The following is a 21,689-nucleotide window of genomic DNA, read 5'->3' as shown; positions in this document are numbered from 1 at the left end:
AAGGTTTCTTGTGTCAGTGGGTTGCACATAGCTTGGTGCTCTTGCAGAAGCCCCTACAGGAACATTTAGAGGCTGGGACAGTAGTAGTCTGGATCAGGTTGAAAACTGTAATTGAGTAGTAGTTAAAACCAACTCTTAATGTGTATTCTTTTATTTACACTAAGAAGGTTCTGTTTTCCTTGTCTAATTTAAATTTAACAGAAATAATATCCACGCCACCATGACCTGCAATATGCTGTTTCCTCTCCACTGCTTTTTTTAATAAAATTTTGTTGCAGTTTAATTTACAAAGGGTGCTAAAATTAATGAAAGCCAAAGGTATATAATAAATTTCAGTCAAGCAGTACACTGTATCAGAAGGTAAGAAACAAGACTTCAAACAAATCTTTTGCAAAATGTACAGGAAATGTTGTCTAAAGAGGGCTCTAATTTGAGAAGTCACTGTAGAAAGTTTCACTCTCACACAGCCTAGTATTTCAAAGAAAGCAAACATTAAAAGACTTCCTGCTGATTACACCTCTTGGCCCCACAGAGCCAATGCATCCAAGATGTTTTTTGGCAATATTTAACAATGAGTCTTTCATGAAGTTTTGCAAATTTTAGGACTTCCACAAAGGAAGCTATATATACACACCTATAATTATGAATTTATTGTCAGATATGCTGTAAATCACAGATCTTCCATGGTAGAAGCCCTAGCAATGTGTTTAACCTCAGTTGTTATCCATTCTACATATAGTCTTATTATGATAACTTGAGGTAGATCACTTATGTAAAATCAAAAAGTATTTAGAAGTACTCTAGAATGAAATCTCTATTCTCTAATTCTGTCATTTCTAAGAGCTTAACTAAGGGGGAACAGTTTGGAAAGTTTTGTTGATGTTGTATTTGTCTGTCTTTATTGTAAACAGTATTAACGACACTGATCCAGTGATTATGATTATGATTATTTGTGGCCACAAAGGAATATAGCTATAGAAGAGTTTGAGAGAGGAAAAGGCATTTGTGAAACAGGGCACAAGTGATTGTATGATTCCTGTTGAAACAGTGGAATGAAAAACAGGTTTCTCCTGTTCTCTGGAGTGCTTATTCTATTCTGTTGAAGAAAAATTATTGATAACTTGAGATAATCCTCCATGAATGCACAGTTACACGTGTGTTCTTCAGATTGAAATAAATACAGCCTCACGCACTTCTTAGTCCCAGTGAAAAACTTTGATTGTTAGGGACTTGTCTTCCTGACTGAAGCTATTGTGAATCTAACCATGTTCTCAGCACCTGCACAGAAGGCAGGAATGATAATTGGAGATAAACATTTTCTTTGCTTCCATCATCAAGTGTACTGCAGTATTTGTAGTACTCTGCCACTTATCATATCTTCTGTTTTACAGTAATTCTACCTGGTGGTTAATAAAAAATAATTTGAATCTTCTTACTGTTTCTTTCATCAATTACTGTAAGATCTTCTTTCAGTGGCTTTGCTGATTGTCTAAGCATTCACAAGAGATTTTGTGTAGACTAAGTCTGTATATCTCGGCTTCCTTGCAATGACTATCTGATATAGAAAGCATTAAGTATTAAATCAACACTGTTCTCTTCATGATATCCTCTGGCATCCTCATGTGCAGACTCAGCAGCATATCTTAAAAATATTAACTTGCTATGTGTTCTGCTTTATTAATGGAAATACCCATTTCTTTTCCTTGGCTTCAGTTCTACCTCTGTAACATATACCTGTTACTAGGTTAAAAGCAAACCAAACCAAACCCACATCACTAATGTATGTCATTCTACAATTGCAAATGTATTTGTGGTTTGCATTCCAGCAAGCTTGTAACAGGAATAAACCTTGATAAATCAATTGAATAGGCAGGTGAAATGGACTATAATGAGCATTGATTATATGTTTACATTCTGTTTGTAGTGATATTTGATGTGTCTCTGTCCTATAAAGCTTATTTATGGTCACAGTGCTGAGTTGTGTGATTGAAACGAGAATGTTTTCTAGAATGACTTCAGCATGATGTGATTACCTTTCAATAGCTTACAGCTATGGGTTTTTTTAACTGAGATAGAGTTGTAACAGAGTTTGGCAACTCTTAAACATGGCGGAAAGTGTACATTTATAGATACAGAGATGAAAACAATTTCACTTCTACAAATTGAAAATACTCCAAACTTTCCAAACATTTTGCTGAAATGGCAGCTTAGCAATTACCTACTAAGCTATGTGTAATTTAGAGTGCTTTTTAATTCTATTTTCAAAGTGCCTGTTGGCCTAACGTAACTAATATTTTTTCAGAAATGTTAATGGAGAATTTAGTTCTGTAGTTAGAGAGTGTCACTGTAATCTGAGGTCATATTGCATTTCTAGCAGAAAAAAAAGTCACATATTATCATATTTACTGTTCTTGGTTTGGCAAGTATTAAGAAATTGGAATTAATCATGTACTTAAATGCATTTTAACAATTCTTCTATTTTTTTTTTTTTTTCAGATTTTCCAGATTGCATATGTTATTGTGAAAGCAGCTAACTCACCTCGTCCCGGGAATTGGATATTAGAGCGTTCTCTGGATGGTGTAGACTATCAGCCGTGGCAGTACTATGCTATCACAGACAGTGAATGCCTGACACGCTACAACATTCATCCCCGTCCTGGAACTCCATCCTATATAAAAGATGATGAAGTCATATGCACTTCTTATTATTCCAAAATCCATCCTCTGGAAAATGGAGAGGTAAGATCAGATGGTATTCTGTGTACTGTAACCTGACAGGAGAAAAAACCCCTTTGATTAATTGGCAAATCTGCCTTCAGCAGCCAGAGTGTTTTGGTAGAGCTGAAAAATGTGGAGACAGTCTATTTGCAAATTAAAAACCCTCGTCTTACGTGGTACTATATAAATGCATGAAAGGGTCACTCTAATAAGCATATTCTACAAAGTACACTAAGAGATAAAAGAGTTATTAGGTAGGCACTAGTACTTTCAGGCACCTTTTAAGTGCTTGAAATATGTTGCCATGTCACTTGTGAACAAAGACGAGAATACTGGGAAAAATCACAAATCCAGTGAAGTCATTAAAACACTTTTCTTTTAGATGCGTTTTTGGTCTCTGTGTGCAAGCCAGGATGTCAAATGGTAATGATTTTAGTCAGAGTTTAATTTAATGCCTTTAAGAGATTGTACCTGACACTCTGCCCCTCTTTATGCCTACTCCTTCTTCTCCTGTCAGAGGCCTCTGTTATTTCATCGTAAGTCCAGTCACATGAATCACGGACCAGTCATTTCTTTTAACTGAGGATATGCAAAAAATATGGTGGACATGAGGATCTGTGGTTGAAAGAGCAAGGCAAATATAACAACAGTAGCTGAAAATGCAGTATTTTCAGTCATTTAATATGACAAAAGGGAAAAACAATTGCATTTTTTTTTCACAGGTATTTTTTCCAACACTTGCTTTGCAAATAGCTTGGTAGTTCAAGGAAAGAATGTGGTTTGAATGTTTACTAGATCTAAAGTATTTATTTATTTATCGATTCTTTGATGGCTAATGGTGCTCTGTGAAATTTTAATCTCAATATTTAATCTTCTGTTAATTTTTTTTCTATCCCATTTTTTACGGAAAGAGGTATTAAATTACTTTATTTTGTTCCCCTAAATGCAAAGCATTCACATGCAAAATGGTTGATACAGTTATTTTTGAGTCCTGGTCATAGATGTGTGTAGTTTGTTTATGTTCACAGAAAATTTCTGATGCCAGTTGCAAAAATTGAAAAATACAGCTTTCAATGAAAATATCCTACTGATACACTTTAAAAAGATATAAACTTGGATCTAGGGGTGTCTTGGATTATCAGGAGCTATCAGATAGGAAATCATTTGCATAACTAGGAAAAATCATTGCAAATATTTTGTATGTGTATTTGTATCATTTGAATGGGTATTTTGCTCTTGTAAAATCTAGCAGGAGCAGATACAGTGATATTAAAAGAAATAGGGCATGCACACATGCTATGTTTTCAAATTGGTTTCAACTGGCTGCTTTTTAAAGGGTGGACAGAACAAGACAGCAGTTTATCACTTGCAAATAATTTTTTTACAGTTTCTTTGGGAGAACGTCTGCACTGAAAATATAATGCAAAAGTAATTTTTCTAATAATTAATTTAATTTACATTGTTCCATTTCTTTGATTATCCAATTAAATCAGTTTCTCATGTTCTTCCCACGTCTTCTCAGTCTAACTTGACTGAGTTAAACAGCAAAGAACTTTATTCAGCATGCTAGTATATAACCATGACTGAAACACTGGCTTAAAGCCTACAGAATTGAATGGAACTTTATTCTGATCTTAAGTGTGCAATTAGTAACTTTGAACTTGGTGAGATGTGCTGTAATTGATGATCTGTCCTGAACCTAGTAAATGACCGGCATCTGATACATAGTTTCCTTTAACGGGTAGAAGACTGCAGGGAGGAACGCTTCTGTTCCACACCACTTGGCAAAGGAGAGTTGCTAGATACAGGCATACTCTACAAAAGGCATGCCATTCCACATCTCAAGCCACTCTAAGTTAATCTTACCTCACTCAGGTAGTTATTAATCTGTGATATGGTCCTAATAAAGACAGAGAACACCTTAAAATGAAAAACCTAAACCTTTTCCTTTATACAGACTGGAAGAGTACCATTCCACATGAACTAATCCATTTACATTTTTAACAATACTCTTTTCTTAAGTAAAACTTTAGTTTCATCTGTGTGAGCAGCTAAAGGCTGCAGTAAGAAGTATGTAGCATTTACACAGAATTAACCCAGATTAATTCTTTTTCGTATTTTGTCAAACACATAACGTAAGAAATAACAAAGTTTCTACCAATATCAGATTAACTTGCAGTTGTTTGGCTCCTGGCCCTTCAGTAGAACTACATATGCATATAATTTATTTTTATTCCAGGATAGCAATTTTTTCTATAAATCGGACATTACAGTAATTTTGTAAGACTGACAGAGTTATGAAATGTACATTATGTCCCTTTGCTTCAAAACCCATGAGTTATTTAGGCACACCATTCTGGTGTACACCCAGGAAACCTGATGAAGTGCAGAAGGAACATAGGTCAGCAAGCCAGTGCCAATGCCAGATGTACAATGCACGGTACAATGCAGTACCGTCTGAGGTTAAAAGTGGTCACCTCAGAAAAATCAGAATATGTTCTTCTTATGTATACTTTCAATGAACATTTTAGTAGGTGACTTGACTCATTAGCATATTCCTAGAAATGTTTATTCTAAGCCACATATTTTTGTAATTTAATACTGTTCCTATTTGCAGCAGTAATATTATCTTGGTCAATCACAAAATTAGAACCAAAACCAACTAGAACAACAACACAAATAAACAAAAACCCTATGTGATTTATCTTCAAATCAATGCAACTAGCAAAAGTTTAAGTTTGCTCAATTAAATGTGAACAAACAATCTGTAGACCAAGAAGTATTTGCAAAAAATAATTGTCATGACTATTTTCATGAATTAATAGCAAATTGCATAGTGACAGCTTCTGAATAAACAAAACTGAGAAACTCTCAAATAAAGAAATTTCTTTAAAGGTGTACACTTGAATGCAGAAAGATTGCCAGCATTCTGGTTTCCATGCTGTCTAAGATCAGTGATAGCTGGAAAAATAGGGTATCTCTATACCACACTGGCAAAGGTAGAGTTTTAGCATAGATGTTTCTGATATGCAATCACAGAATCTTGGAACAGGTATGAATGTGTCATCTGGTCCAACCTCCCTGCTCAAGCAGGGTCATCCCAGAGCACACAGCACAGGGTTATCTCAGAAGCACGTGGCACAGGGTTGCGTCCAGGTGGATTTTGAATCTCTCCAGTGAGGGAGACTCCACAACCTTTCTGGGCAATCTGTTCCAATGTACAGTCATCCACACAGTAAAGAAGTTCTTCCTCATATTCAGGTGGAACTTCCTGTGCATCGATGTCTGCCCATTGCCTCTTGTCCTATTGCTTGACATCACTGAGAAGAGCCTGGCTCCATCCTCTTGGCACCCTCCTTTCAGATACTTATAGACATTGATGAGGTCTCCTCTCAGTTGTCTCTTCTCAAGGCTGCACAGGCCCAGCTCCCTCAGCTTATCCTCGTAAGAGACATGCTCCAGTTCCCCGATAAATGTAAATGGTAAAGTTTCCCAAAACAATGCTTCCAAATAAAAAAAGAAAGTTCCTCTCTCTCAGTGTCTTTAAGACAGAAAAACAGGGGAAAGAGATTAGTTATCTTTATGAGTTACTCATTAACTTTTACTGAATTGATTTAATGGTTTCTTGCTTTCATGGTAATTTTTTTTTTTACACTAACTGAAAAAGACCCATTCGTGTAAGGGTTAATAACTGGTGAGATGAATCTGGTAATTTCAGGTAAAGAAGAATACTCATTTTGTTCTCATCTTTGCTTAAATACCATATCAGAATGTTTATTTTTTCTTTATTTCCTCAGGTGATCATTAGTTAAAAAACTGAAAATCAGCAGGTTAAAGTGGTGATTTTTGCTTCATTTCCCTGACACAGGATCCTTTGATGTTTATACCTAGTTTGTACTTTTCTATTGAAACCTTTCTTCATCTGCTAGACCCCAGTTTGTGTCACAGCTTCTTTACCTTGATGACTAGGCTTTGGACATTCGCCTCCAATGTCATGATTTTATTTTCTGTGAGATGCTGAAAGATTTCTTTTAGTGAAAGCTTGTTTGACGTAAGCATATATATATTTTTAATTTTGATACATGGGAATCATCTCTCTTGCTTGCAGTAGTGTCAAAGCTTGATCCTCTGAAGACTTCAGGTGCAAAGGTTGATAACTGTAGCATGTTAGGAAAATGTGTATCTCTTCATAGAAAATGACATATTTTACTTAGTTTATAGTTTCATAGGAAATAAAATTGGAGGTTACACTTGCAAAAAGCATTCTTAAAACATACATAGAGTACTTTGTATAGACTAGGAAAAAATAAAGTCAAAAATAATTGTTTTGTGATTTTTTCAATATCAAATAATTCTTTGTGCAAACAGATGTTGAAAGTCAAATACAATGAAGACAGTGGATGAAAAGCTTAATTAATCTGATAGGAAAACACTTTCTTTTACTAAGAAGTCAAAAAAAGCCTCCCCCCATGTTCTGGGAAATATTGAGTTTCTCTAAAATGAGGCTTTCTGAAAGTATAAAAAAGAAGAAGAAGGCATGAATTTAATTCTCACCTTTTAAAATCTTAATTGGAATACCCAATTGACTGTCTGTTCTGTCATCACATAGAGGTATTCTGTCAAAGTTGGTTTCAAAAAAATTATAATCATTGCTGTGGTACGGAAGGTATGTAAACTTTCAAAGAAAAGAACTCCTTCCTTCACTGTGGGCAGAATCTGTCTTCAGAATATGCTGCCTCAAAGGATATTTCTGTTAGAGTTTTGTATACAGAGTGACAATGGAGAGGTGAAATTTCGCAATCCAGTAAACATTTCCTTGTACTGAGTAAGAGAAACAATCTCTGATCCTGCTGCGTGAGATGCCTTTCATGTTATTTTCAGTTGCTGAGAATGTTCTACCTTGACATTTAAAGATTGAAAAATTAAAGGTTATAAGACCTATATTTAAAGGAAAGTAGTCTGATTCTAGAAACAAGAATGATGCCTAGTTGCATTATACCAAATAGACCAAATTTCCAAAATGTTTTTTTAGACACTTCATATCAAACACAGTCTTTTAGCATTGCTTGATTCTTTTCAGCAAGAAGTATTTGTGAAGCAATCAGTGTTACCATCAGAGAGTTGATAAAATTATACTGATAACGATTATCAGTCTGTTATTAAGGAGGTAATATAGTTGCACATCTGCTATTTGCAGTTTTAAACTGCATAATATTTCCGTGTTCACATTGTTCCAGGCTCCAACAGCTCCTCCAAAGTGGGGCTCCCCTGAGTTGGGACTGATTGGAAACATGGGCTGAAGGGTCCAGTCCACTGTTTAATTAAAGGTACGAACGATAAATCCACCAGGCAAACTAATGTGGAGAGGCCAAGAGCCCCCAGCAAGGCAGCAGCAGGGCCTGACATGGATCCTTCTCCTAAGAAATGGGGGAGCTGCAGCTAATTTGCTGCTAAAAACATGCCAGCATTGTAGGGTAAATCACAGGTAAAAATTGGAGACCGAAAGACTTTGGCAAGACCCGTCCATGTGAACAATGGAGTCTAAAGTTCTCTGAGTCCCAGTGCTAGCCTTTAATAAGAAAATTCCTTCTGTCTCCTCTCTGGCCATACTCATATTCAGCCAGCACTCAGGCTGATGCAGAGGACTGACAGGGAGGGGAGTTATGGTGGGAATTGAGTAATCTGTCTCCTTCCTTTTCTGCAATGAGTTTTCCTATCACTGTTATTATAGTGTAGAGAATGATACTGCAGTGAAGGTGATGCTTCACTTCTGCTCTTTCAGATTCTTAATCTCTTACCTTTCTTGTGATGGTAGTGTTGAATGTAAGTGTGGGGTAAAAAAATGTAAGTTTGGGGTAAAAAAAAAATAATGTTTTTGTGCTAGTAAAAACTAGTCTGTGTAAGCATGTTCATTAGTCTTTATTTTCTTCAGTCAAGTGGAAGCTCAAAGTGTGTACTAAACATGTAAAGAAGAAACAAGTAATGTTATTTTTTATTTTGTTAACTTTCCATAGCACTTGAATGCTTTTACTGTGCCCCTTTTTAAATGCATCTCTGTGCTGCATATCTCAGCATCCTTGGAACTTCCTGCAACACCCCAGTACTTTGCTGAGCTTGCCTCAGGCCAGTGATGCCATGAACACAGAACTCTACTACTTCCCAATGTTTACATGCCAGATTTCTCCTCATCATACCATAGCTTGTCCTGTTTGGTGTAGTCTCAATGATTCAGAGAAGTAAGGGAAGAAAAAGAAATTTTCATAAGTGTCTAAGAATGTCAGTGCTAAGAGTACAGAGGGTCAGAATTTTGAAAGTACTCAAAACTGAAACATTTTCAGTTGCAAACTGAAAATTTTGTGTTGGCTTTTTTTTTTAATTAATAAATGATACATTGTTTCTAAAAAAATTACCAAGAGTTTGTCAATCACAGTATTGAGATTGTCTTTAAAATTCCTATTTTCAGATTGACCCTTTCAGCTCCCAATATGCATTTAGCATCATTTTTTTATTGCAAAATAATTTTCAAGAGTCTGAACTCTTAGTTCCCCTTGAGTTACTGTGATAGGTTTCTTTTCATATGCATAAGATGTACAAAAGGTATCAACAGTAAAAAGTAATGCAAGTGTCCCAGTTTAAATGAGACAAGGGTCTTTTGCTGAGGATGGATTATGATAAAAAGACCCAAACTTCTCTTTCTAAGCAATTATAAATCCAAAATTAAGAGGCTCCGATTGAAGGAAAACAAAATTATGGAAAAGGGAAAATAACAGCCCTTTATTAAAAGGTATGTGTGTATTAACAGGAACACAAAAAAACCCCAAGTAAAACAACCAGGCAATACTCCTATACCCACCAATAATGCCCTTCAAGAACAAAACCGATAAACCAGCAAAAGGAAAATTAAATAGTTCAATTTCTTGCACCCTTTGGTGTGGTTCCAACCACAGTCAGCAGAGGGCGCCATCGGGTCACTGGAGATGCAAAACTTGTAGTGTCCTGTACCATTCACCAGGTGGTGCTGTTGGATCACGGGAGGTGCAGAGCTTGTAGTGTCCTATAGTAGTCACCAGGTGGCGCTGTTGGATCACTGGAGGAGCAGAACTTGTAATGTCCAGTGCCCATCACCAGGTAGCGCTGTGAGATCCTTGGTTGCCACCCGGTGGGTTGGGGGAAGGGGAAAAAGCAACACCCCCCAGGGTATATCGGAGAAAAAACAAAAAAAAAGCCTTCATTCCCCTTCCCTTCCCACACTGGAAAAAGGGGAGGGGGGGAAGGGGGAAGGAAAAACAAAAACCAACAATAAAATAGAAAGTTCTCCCAATGCAAGAAAACTCATGAACTTCAGCTGATTAGGATTAGCTTTAAGCAGGGCCTGCAGCCAGCAACAGCTGAGAAGAGAGCAGCAGTAAACTCCCCTCTGACAGGAAGAAAGAAGAAACAAGGCAGCTCTGCAGCTTGCAGCAGGCCCTCCGCCCACCGTCACACACCCCTCTCTTCCCCATCTCCTTCCAGCCACACACTAGCCCCCCCCAACTCCTCCCCCTTCATTGTCAAGGAGACTAATCTCGGCCATTAGTGGAGCAGGCCGATTCTTTTGTTCACCTGATAGCTACCTGATGGCCTAATACACAGAGCACACACGGCAGGGGGAAGGGAAAGAAAAATTCCTTACTAAAATCAGAACTATGACAGCAAGTAATATCTGTCTCCATGCCCTTAGCTGCAATCACTCTAGGCATTTCTCATGAGTATGCTAAATTTCCATGTATTTGACTTGCATCTGTACACCTCCTTAGAGAATTCATGGTTATGGCATATGTTGTCTCATAAAAGTATTTTGTTGCTGTATTGTCATTGTAAAAAAATGCATGATACAAAGGAAAAGGTAGTAATCTATTGTTAATGATTGAAACTGTTCAGAAATTTAAGCGGGTTTTACCTCCAGCATCACAGATATACTACTTCCCAGGTTTTTAGTACTGCTTCCCACTTTTCAGCATACTTTGAGTCAGGCTGTCTAGACAGGTGGTGTAGCTTCATTTTCTAAGAAATAATGAATTAGGTTTTCTCTGGACTGAAATCCAAGTGTCCCATCAGCTTAGGATCATTCTCATCTTCTTGGTTTTTTTGTCTTACACTGCAGAGTTAGTATTTTGTAGTGATTAGTAATAGGGACAGCCAATAGGATACATAGATAAATGGTTCTTAATATTAAAGATCTTAATAACCTTTGGATCAAGTCTTTTGTGAAGGCTGTTAGTCTCATTTTATTTAGTGTTGCATCAATACAGAGGTTAAACAGTCCCTGCTTAACACTCTTGGATTACTCAAACTTTGTTTTCCCTGTTGGTCTTGGTTTATATTTTATTTATTTCCCCTCCCACCCCGCTGCTTCTGGCTACAGCAACTTCAGGAATATTTATGCTCAAGCCATGGTTAGGATATCATCTTTTTGTGTATGATTGATTTTAGTGAAATGACTGTGATAACCTCTACTTTTGAGTCTTCTTTTTTGAGTGTTTTGAAAGGAAAGCAGCCTAGAAGGTTACTTGTGTCTACCAAGAAGGGATAAAATACTGATTTTCTTCAAGAATTTTGGCACATAAGCTTTCAGCTGCTTCAAAATTTCCACTTAGAATAACCATGAAAGAAACAGTTTACAAAAAGATATAAAACAGATTAGAGATTTGGACAAAGATCTAGGTCAAGTTCATTTTGCTGCTTTTTGAGTTTTGTCTTTTTTTTTTTTTAATTTGTCCTAGTAAAAACTAAACTTGAGTATCTAATCTGAGAAAATAAAAAGGCCTTTAACAAATGACTGCCAAATAAATGAATACATTTTACATACTCTGTGTACACAATGGTATATTGCCTCACTAGCATAATATTAACATCTCCTGTTTTTCTAACAGGCATTCAAAGATATGTAAAAGGAAAAAACAAAGTAAATATTTGCTATATGTGCTCAGTATCATGGGAAAGTGTTGAAAACATATAGAATTTAATGTAGGATAGTTTTAAATTATTTTATTATGCATGATGAGAATTGACTTTGCAATTCAAATCTTGTACAACTAATCTTGCAAGTCAGTAATTTAAAAATTGCATTATAACAATATTCACTGTTAATTTTTGCATAAGAAGAGAAAAGGGAAACTTACAGTAATATTTTCAAGTTGATGGTACATTTTCAAGTTGATAGTACATACCAAGCCTGAGTTTCTGATATTTAATATTATAGAAATATTATAGAAAAGAATAGTGGATATAAAATGTATAATGTACTTCTAAATTACACTGCAAAGAGGAAACAACTGTGGAAAACTACATATAAGTAGTATTGCAGTTTCTCATTATTGTCAAAACGAGAGATGGGATATTTACTGACAAATCTGTGTGAGCCAAGTTGGAATGAAAGTTTCTTTTGTGTATTTAGATAGTCCACTTTTCTATCTTGGCATGTCTTCTGTCCTTGAGCAGAAATTCATGTAATAGTTCCTACTGTTTCTTGGAAAAAAGCAAAACTGCATAATCATATGATTCATAATATTTAAAAAGTAATGAAGTTGCAACATGCAAAAAACATACCATACAGAGCAGTCTTTCAGCTTGAAGAGTCAAATTGATTAGACTATTTTCTTTTTTTCTTTAGCATTCATCATTTATTGCTCACAATGCTTACTGAAAAGAGATGTGTTGCACATCTTTATATCTTTTATACCTTTATATCTTCTCTAAATCATAAAGGTTGGATTCATGCCTATAAATGTAGTTTGTAACTCAACATACTGTTTTAGTTGCAAAGGGGAATGTTACACTGAAGGCTTGGTGCTTGCTTGAAAAGACACAAATTTGTCTTGGGTCTGGTAGCAGATTTTTGGTCAGATTTGATAGCTGTCAGTTTTATTCTGACAGCAAAACAAGAACAGTGTGTGCTTGCTAACTTGGTGAGTTTTTCTCTCTTCTGTTTGATTAGGGGAACTGGAGGTCCCCTGCGGGTTGTTGTTTTGAGGGTGGGGGCAATGATACTTGAACACCTTTTCTTTCCTTTCCTTTTCTTTTCTTTCCTTTTCTTTTTTTTTTTTTTTTTTTTTGAGTAGTTGTTAAACACTAATGGAACATTACTGGGAGGAAGAATAGCTGAATTATAAGAAAAAATAAATTTTTTTTTAAAGGTAGAATTTGTTAAAATCCATGTGGACTACATGGAGGAGTAATTTTAATCACTAAAAATCTCATTGAAGCAGGGACATACAAATAAGTCAGCTTGAGTACAAATGTAAGTGTGCTTTCATGTCAGTGCAAAAGAATCGTATTTTAAAGAAAATCAAAACCAAACAGCATAATTTACCTGGAAATTTCAGTTTAAATGGAATTTACTTGGAATTTTCAGTTTTAAGTGTCACAGAAATTCAATAGAAGGAAAGTTGGTCAATGAGGCACTGTAATACCAATGGAAAAATTATTTGCTTGAGGTCTAGAGTGTAGAACAAATGAATGCAGAAAGCATAGAGGCAAGTTGGGTAAGTAGACAGATTGCTTTTTCAAGCACATCAGAATAATAAAGCTGGTAGGAAATTGAGACAAAGTAGGAGTGCCAAGGACTGTAAGCCCACAGCAGGTTAATTCTGTGACTTGAGCTTCTTATGGAGAGGCATAAAGAAGTAGCTACAGTAGAGCTTTTCTTTGTTTTAGAAGCTGGAGAAAGAATAGTTTTAAAAGAACAGTTTAAAGGCCTTTGCAGACTTGTTCCCCAGCTTTCATTGCTGATCACGTTGTCATACAGTAGGGAATATCCCTGTGATCAGTTGGGGTCAGCTGTCCCAGCTGTGCCCCCTCCTAACCCCTTCTGCACCCCCAGCCTCCTCGCTGAGGGAGGCAGGGTGAGAGGTAAAAAAGGCCTTGATGATGTGCAAGCACTGCTCAGCAGTAGCTGGAATATCTCTGGAATAATATCTACACTGTTTTTCTTTGGATCTATTACAGATCCAAAGCACAGCCCAATATAAGACACTGTGAAGAAAATTAACTCTGTCTCAGCCCAAACTAGCACACTATTTGACTACATAAATCCTATTATTTTATATCAGGTATCATAAATGAAATCTGAAAAATCCAAACAATTGAGAGTTTGACAAAACCCTGCCAAGTTTAGTTTTTGTAGTCAAAGTAAGCAGTACTGTTTCTGTGATTTTGCAACAATTGATCACAATAGGAGCAAAGAACAAAAAAGTTGTTTTCATGCACATAATTCTTTAATCTCCTGTCTTTTACAAGAGATTTGTGATGCTATTCCTGGCCTTGGCTGCTCATTCTGTGCTACTTAGAAATGGATTTTTCCCCCTGACTTTTCTTATAGTAGACTGTAAAATATCTTCAAGTCTGAACAGGTCAGGTTCAGAGTTGGAGATGTATCAAAGTTTCTTGTATTCTACAGCTGAATGTTCTATTTATTCTTTCTTTTTAAAAAATTATAAATGGTTTTAAAGGCACTGAATGCTCACCATTCACAGGGATCCCATCTGGTTTTCAAAAGCATTCATCAGTTCATGTTCGAAATTATATGATATGACACGGGTTTTGCTAGAACTTAGACACCAACACTGTACAGTAATTGTAATGGACTTTTCCACACATAGATTTGCACCACAAAAAACCCCAGAAAGTTTTGTTAATGTTTTCCCAGTCCAAAACTCTTCAGAGTTGTGGTTACAAACAAGAATGTTGCAGCAATGTAAAACGTATTTCCACAGTTTATTTAATGATAACATTCAGGAGCAGATGTACTTGTTTACTGTTTGAACAGCTTAAATCCACACATTCTCCCTCTTTTACATCAGCAGTTGTGTTTGGCAGCCCTTTGCAACTGCTTACAGCTGTTAAAAGTTCCTGTGGATTTTCTTTCTACTGGTCACAATTCTGTACTGGCAGTAATTTGTCTGTAATTCCACAGTGTACTCCACAGTGCATCTTATTCAGGAAAAAAATATGGTGGGAACTGCATCAGGTTTTAGGATAATTATATAATGAATAAAGGAAGTCATAACATCTTGGTAGGAAAGAGAGAGTGAGTGTTGTTTGGATGGGGTTTTTTAATATTGTTTTGTTTGGCATACTTAGAAATCTTTTAGTTAAATCTGGGGATCAGAATGCTTTTTATTATAAACCACAAGAAAACATAACTTTCCTGTTTTAGTTATTTATTTGAAATTACTTGTCTCATTCATGATCACTGTCCAAAGAGAAGCTTAGTACTTTAAAAAGTAGTAGAGAAAAAATATTCTTTTAAGATAATGTCTCATCTCATTTCAGGGCTTTCTTAAAAATTAGTATAATTTGATTTTAATAATAATGGCCAGTCTTCACGAGTGAAGATCCAGGGAAGGCCTTTACACCTTCCAGCCTGCGCATTGGATTTTTTAGGTGAGACACAGTGTGCGCGGAACTGAGCCCACCCTTTAATCCTAAGGTTCATCTGCCGGGGCCAAGCGAGCTTGGACGGTGGCAGCGAGGTCCTTAGGACGTAGGTGGGTTGCCTTTGAGGGCTAACGAGCTCCACCTGCCCGGGAGTGGCCCTGACCGGGAATTGAACCCGGGTCTTGGCGGTGAATTTGGATTTTAATGTTGTGCTTTTTGGGGCACTTTTGAAGAACTTGTTTGACGGACCACCCTATTTCATCCTGTAAGCAGAGAGGTGGTCATTTTTAACTCAGTAATACCAGTGTATTTCACCTCTGCTTGATCAGAAGTCAGAATGACATAATTCTCAGAATTGCTTTGCAACTAGAGTTGCCATTGACATCAGCCATTGAGTTCCTGTGACAGCAGCTGTTTCACACTGACAAAATGTAAACTAGAATGACAGTGGTAGCACAATTTTTCAGATATCAGAGGTCAGAGCATTGTTGTGTATGATGAAATTTAAACCAGTTATCATTTAATGATTTAATATCATAAGTCACCTGCAGCATTATGTACTAGAACCTAGAACACATTGCCAGTCTACAACCATATCTTGGTTGTAGATAACTCTTACAAATACTGGTTCAGTGTGCTTCATCTGTGAGAATGTTCCTATAAGAGCCAAGCCTTTTTTCTCCAACAACTATCTTGTTAGTTATTACTAAGCACAAAAAACCTTTTTTACTGTATTAAGAGGTGGAGTCTCACTTATAAGTACACTTTGAAGAGCCGGTAGAGCACAAACCATGGTTGTTGTGTTAAAGTACAATATTCCAGGCCTCACATCCTGTCTGTGGTTTGCATAACTGTTGCTGAAACTACAGCATGCTACAATGTTTCCACTTATTTAAGGCAGTTACAAAAAGAAAATAAAATCCTTAAATTACAAGTATACTTTCAAGAGAATCAAATTCCTGATTGTTCTGTGATTTATTAACTATTGTTCTGACAATGAGCAGTCTGTTTAAAAGTATGCAAGATGATGTCTTTGACAAATTGTTTCTTGTCTAAAAATGACAAGTATGAGAATTACAGGAGCCACAAAAAAGCAGTGGCTTGAACACGGAAATTAAGTTTCAGGTGAAATTAGAAAGAGGAAAATGACAAAGAGAGTTAATCAAAACTGAAGAGGTGAAGCCTTATTTAGCTTAAGCTGTAGGGTATAGTTGTCAATGACACAATAGTATTTGCTAAACAGTTCGTTAAACTGACATTTGCCTGTATTCTTAGGGGGAATGAATTAGTTGAGATAAAATTTGACATACATAGCCCTTGACATTTTAATGCAAGTTTAAGCACTGCATTTCAAGCAGCTCTTGTACTCATTAGCAAGGCACAGAAGGGAGTTGTGCTTTCACTTACTAAACCATTAATTTATTAAGATAGTGAGATATTTATTAGAAATACAGCAAACCTTGCCAAGTATACCATTTCTTATATACAATTATTATTATAAATACGTATTTATGATGAAAAATTAGATGCTGAGTTCTGACATATGCTTCCATCTACTATTCTAGTTGTGAATTCAGCTCTAATGATAGATTAGGTCTTACAGTAAGAAAACTCACAGAAATTTTGTCTTTAGGGATTAAATATAAGATGCCAAGAGATTAATTAATCAGCAGTTATTTTACATCTACTGCAAATGAGCTATTTGCAACAGATAATTAAAGCTGGTATTGGGTAGGAGAATTATGAGAGCTACTGAATCACCTGTTGAAAAATTTATGTTCAGTATTGTCCATCTTCATATTGGTGTGCTTGCATAACTTGAGAATTTAAATCAGGGAGTACCTTTCTCATTAAATTATTTTAATGCTGACATTTCTGTCTTCTCCACTGCTGATTATCAAGTTGCAAGTCTTTTTGCTCAGCACAGAAACTTTTCTCTCCTGTATGCTGCTGTCTGAGATTAGATTTTAGGGAGAAATTGACCTTTCTTGACAATATTTTAGAGTCAGACCACTGCCTTACACAGAGCATCAGGCTTGATGCCCACAGTCTTGATACGATGTACCAAATAAACTACTGAGTACTTTAGCAAAGTGAGTTCTTTACCACTACTAGCCAAAAATTATTGTAGAATGATGTTCCCACTCCATCCTTGTAACAGAGTACAATAAGTAACCTTTTCTTTTTGTGAAAGAAAGTTACAATTTATCATCAGTGAAAAGCATTGGAGATGATGTTTTCTTGAAAAGAAAGTGAATATAAAAACTCCATGCCACATAGCCAAACAGCTGGAGTTTTTTATATCCTGTAAACAGGCTGAGATTGACTGCACTCTAATGTCTTGACAAAGTAACTTCAAATACCAAAGCTCTAAGTAAGGAAGATACACCACATGGGTATTTTAAATTTGTATGAGAACATGGTGCAAACTTTAAATTCTTGAAACTTTGTAAGTGTTAAAGTAACTCAGCAGATGATAATATACATTCATGCAGATTGGTATCATTTTTACTATTGCTTTAGTAAAACAACAGAGGCAGCTAGCATGATGCATGTTTGCATATCAGTTCATGCCAGAAATGTGCACAGAAGGAGGGCTGGAAAGAGTGGTTTTATGCTCAGCAATGGTGGTGAGGCACAGTCTGGGCACAGTACTCAGCACTGGCTGATGTGACTGCAGAACCCTTAACTCGGGCTGAGGTCCAGAGGCAGGATGCAGATTTTAGCCTCTGAGGCTGCAAGAACTGTCTGGGACCTTGCTGTGGTTGAGGAAGAAAGAGATTGTGTCCTTGCCTGCAGAATGTTTGATGTGGCTGGGGGGGATCTGTGTATTACCACAGTAAAGGACTGCAGGAGGATGTCAACAGTCTGTGCAGCGTCAGAGGTGTCAAGAAAGAGATTAACTGATTTTTCTCTGGGACTCTGTGGCCTGAAGCCACAACTGTACAAAAATAGAGGCAGGCAGAGTCTGTACCTGTTAGTTCAGAAATGGAAACTCCCATGGTGAAGACTACAATACCAGTGGCTTCTGACACCAGGACTGGTACTTCTTCTTGCCTGCAGATGGGCAGCTACGTGACAGTTCAGTGCCTGGTAGCACGCAATGGATTGGGAGCTCTGTTCAATGAGACATGAGCCTGCTTTGCCTATGTCACCCTGAAACATCTGGAGGAAACTGGGTGACAGCAGTGATGTACACCAAGTGCAATATAAACCAGCAATGTGCCCTTGCAAGTAAAGAAAGCCAGGAGTATCCTGGGCTGCATTAGTTAGACAGTCACTAGCAGGTTGGGGGAAGTGATGACAGCACACCTGAAGGGCTGAGTCGAGTTCTGGGCTCAGTACAAGAAAGACATGGGCATGTTGGAGCAATTCCAGGAAACATCCAGGAAAATGATTAAGAACTTGGAGTGTCTATCCTATAAGGAGAGGGTGAGAGGGCTGGAGTTGCTTAGCCTTCAGAAGTCTCAGGGAGATTTTATCAATATGTAAAAAATATGTGGTGGGGTGCAGGGTGACACTTTTCTCTGTTCTGAGAACCCTTGTTCACTAGTATATGAGACTTTAATGCCAAAAAATGGCAGAAAGTTTCTTAGGCAGCATCTATCACTTCTTAGTGGCAGAAACCCAATGAAATGTGTTGTGAAATTCTAGTTGTATGGCTGGATGGTCTGATGGTCATCTGGTTGGAGCATATTGCAAGCCCTTTCAGGTGATGTTGTTACAGAAGGTAGGATTGGAAGCATCCAAGTAACGCGCAGTATCCATATCCAGAGCTGAGAAAGGCTACCTTGTAATTAAAACCAACTAAAAATGGTTTTCCATTAAAAGGATGCTGGAAAAAGGTGGCACTGCAGGCATGACAGATGCAAGAAGCTGTTTAAGAATGACTGAGTGGCTTGTGGAGGAGACGCACTATAGAGTTAATTATAATATAAAATAACATAAAAAATTCAGCAGAAATAAAATGGTACATGAGACCTCTGTGAACTAAAATTCAGTACCTAAACTGGGACAGCGTAGCTTTAATGTTATATCAGCAACTGCCCTGAAGTTTGGAACTGAGTGGATCTTGATGAAGGAAGACTAAGAATGTAATATCAACCTTCTGTAACCCTTTGGCAGACTCTGTAGGAGTCAAAAATAATGTAGTGCATAAGAGTATTTCTTAAAAACTTGAATGTTCTCAGTGCAGTTGGTAAAGGAACCCACAATGCAGTCTAAAACAGTGCACAGATCATGTTCTAAGTTATTAACTGTTATGTAAAAATAACCAGAAAATACTAAAATGCAACATCCTAGGGGAATGAAATCTGCCAAAGTGCAACGTCAAAATAGAAAAGATGGTCAAACAGCTAAAAAAAAATAGGCAGCCAAGAGTGCGTTTAAAAATAACACTGCACACACATGCATGCTACAGTTTAGAGTGGTTCCAAAAATCATAAAACATTTTTAAAGCATAAACTAAGGAATGGTAATAGATATGAAAAGTGAACTGGCATCATTTATGAATGGACATCTGTCTTTTCCTGCAAATGAGGAAAATAGGTAGGAAAATAAGCTCCAGTAAATGAAATGTTAAACCGCAGTAAAAATGTGAAAAAGATTCTGAGTGACTCAGTTGAAATAAACCTTTTTTCAAACACATGAGATTCAGGAAGTCTGGTAGAGAATTGGTGGGCTTGAGAGATGATCAAAGAGTGTTCAAGAAAGGTAAGGTCAGGGCTGAAAAGCTAAATTAATTATTTGAATCAGTTTTTCTGTAGAAACTGTCAGGAGGGTTTCTGCAGTGGAAACGTTATTTACAGGAGAGGAGTTGGAGAAACAGTTGCAAACTAGGTTGTTAACTTGAAGAGGTGCAGAAATAATTGATAAATTGAATAGTGAAAGGGAACTCAAGGCTAAAATAGGTGAATTATAACAGTTATTATTTAACTCGTCACTTTCAAATAAATATTCTCAGTGACTAAGGAGTGTGGAGTGCCAAATGAAACACTATTTCTTTAGTAACGTTCCTTAGACATCCAAGGAAACTAAAGGCCTGGAAGCCTGATAGTTGTTCAAGGCTAATTAGTAGTAAAAAAAATGCAACGAAGAATAGAGCTGATAGAAAGAGATATTTCTTTGTTCCAATTTAAGAACTAGGAAGTATTAAGTTACTTTAGTATGAAGCAGGTTTAAAACAAGCAAAAGAAGGATCTCTTTCTCTACAACGTGTAAATGAGATGAGAAAATCCTTATTAGGTGATGGATGTAGATACTAAGATGAGACTGAGTGAGTTTATGGAAGTCCTTTGAGGCTTGCCAGCTGTATAGAAACTACCTGTAGCTCAGGAAATCCTTAAGTATGCTTGCCTTCATCTTATTGTTAGCATGTTGGTTTGGATGCTGTGTAAGGCAGAGTACCAAGGTAGATAGGTCTTTTGGTTCTGGCATGGTCCAGAGATTCTAATGTACTTGAGATGTCCTTTAAATACATTTGGTACATGTTCAACATTCTTGTGGGCAAGCAAATAAAAGCACAAAACTGTAATAGCAGCATATGTTGGTAATGCAAAATTTAAAATAATTTGTTCTATTAGCAGCTTGTTATCCTTTAAGAAAAACGCTATATGAAAATGAGTGTTGCTAAATGTAATGTGTTGCAATGTAATACATGTAAGAAGAAAAAAAGAATTATACAATTATGCACAAATGCTGATGGGCTAGTTTTGGACTAAATTCTCTTCAGAGTAGAGAGCTTGTAGCATTCTCCGCAGTTCTCAAAAAAAAAAAAAAAGTTGATTTATCATCATACTGATTTTTAAAAATTAAAAGTTGACTGCTCAGAATTTTCTCAAATTAAAAATTAGAATACTTTCAATTAAATAATTATGAGTTCCAGGTTTTAAAGGGAAAAAACCCCAAACAACCTCACCAGAACCACTTATTTTTGTTGTGGAAGAGGAAGTGATAATATAGTGGAGGGATTACTCTCTAAATGACCTCTTTCTTTTATTCTTTATAACCATTTTCTTCTGGTCTCTGTTGGAGATTCCTAAAGATTTCATTTGTTGGAATATAATCCTGGACAAGTTCCATGTTAAGGAGAGGTTTTCTGTGGTTGAAATCTGCATAGCTTTCATTTAGAATGCAAAATGATGATTACTTAAGCATTGGAATTAATGAATAAAAGTTCTCCATCAAACCTAAAGATAATATGACATTGTCCCCTCATGGGGACTTGGATTATCCAAATTGTAACAGCCAACGAATGAATTCAAGTATTAATATTTTCCTGGTAGACTCAACTTTGGATATTTGCTCTGCTGTAGAGCAGTCATCAGCACTGTAGTTGCCTGTGTGAAACTGGAGTTTGTTTTCACAGGACTCAGGGCTATATATGAAGTACTGTGATGATCTTGTATGACACAGATGGATAGTGAGGGCTGTGTTCACTGGAACAGTTTTCAGATCTGATTCAAAAATATTTGGAGAGCAGGGGCCACATTAATGTCTTGACTGAAAACGTTCTATCCTATGAACAGTATCTTACAAATAGGTGCAATATAGTG

The 21,689-nt window shown here is 36.6% G+C and overlaps 1 protein-coding gene across 2 annotated transcripts in view; it reads left to right on the top strand.

The window, feature by feature from the left end:
* The window catches only part of LAMA2 (laminin subunit alpha 2), a 352,955-nt gene that overhangs the window by 105,642 nt on the left and 225,624 nt on the right, over nucleotides 1-21,689 (top strand). For both annotated transcript variants that reach the window (XM_050315959.1, XM_050315958.1), the window contains exon 4: nucleotides 2,497-2,739. In XM_050315959.1, the coding sequence (XP_050171916.1) occupies nucleotides 2,497-2,739 (243 nt within the window). The remainder of the gene's footprint in view (nucleotides 1-2,496; nucleotides 2,740-21,689) is intronic.

Source organism: Myiozetetes cayanensis, unplaced genomic scaffold (genome assembly GCF_022539395.1).
Source record: "Myiozetetes cayanensis isolate MyiCay16 unplaced genomic scaffold, myiCay2020 scf2-11, whole genome shotgun sequence".
Taxonomy (NCBI): domain Eukaryota; kingdom Metazoa; phylum Chordata; class Aves; order Passeriformes; family Tyrannidae; genus Myiozetetes; species Myiozetetes cayanensis.
The sequence above is the reverse complement of the archived record's forward strand: the minus strand, read 5'-3'. Positions and strand labels throughout refer to the sequence as shown.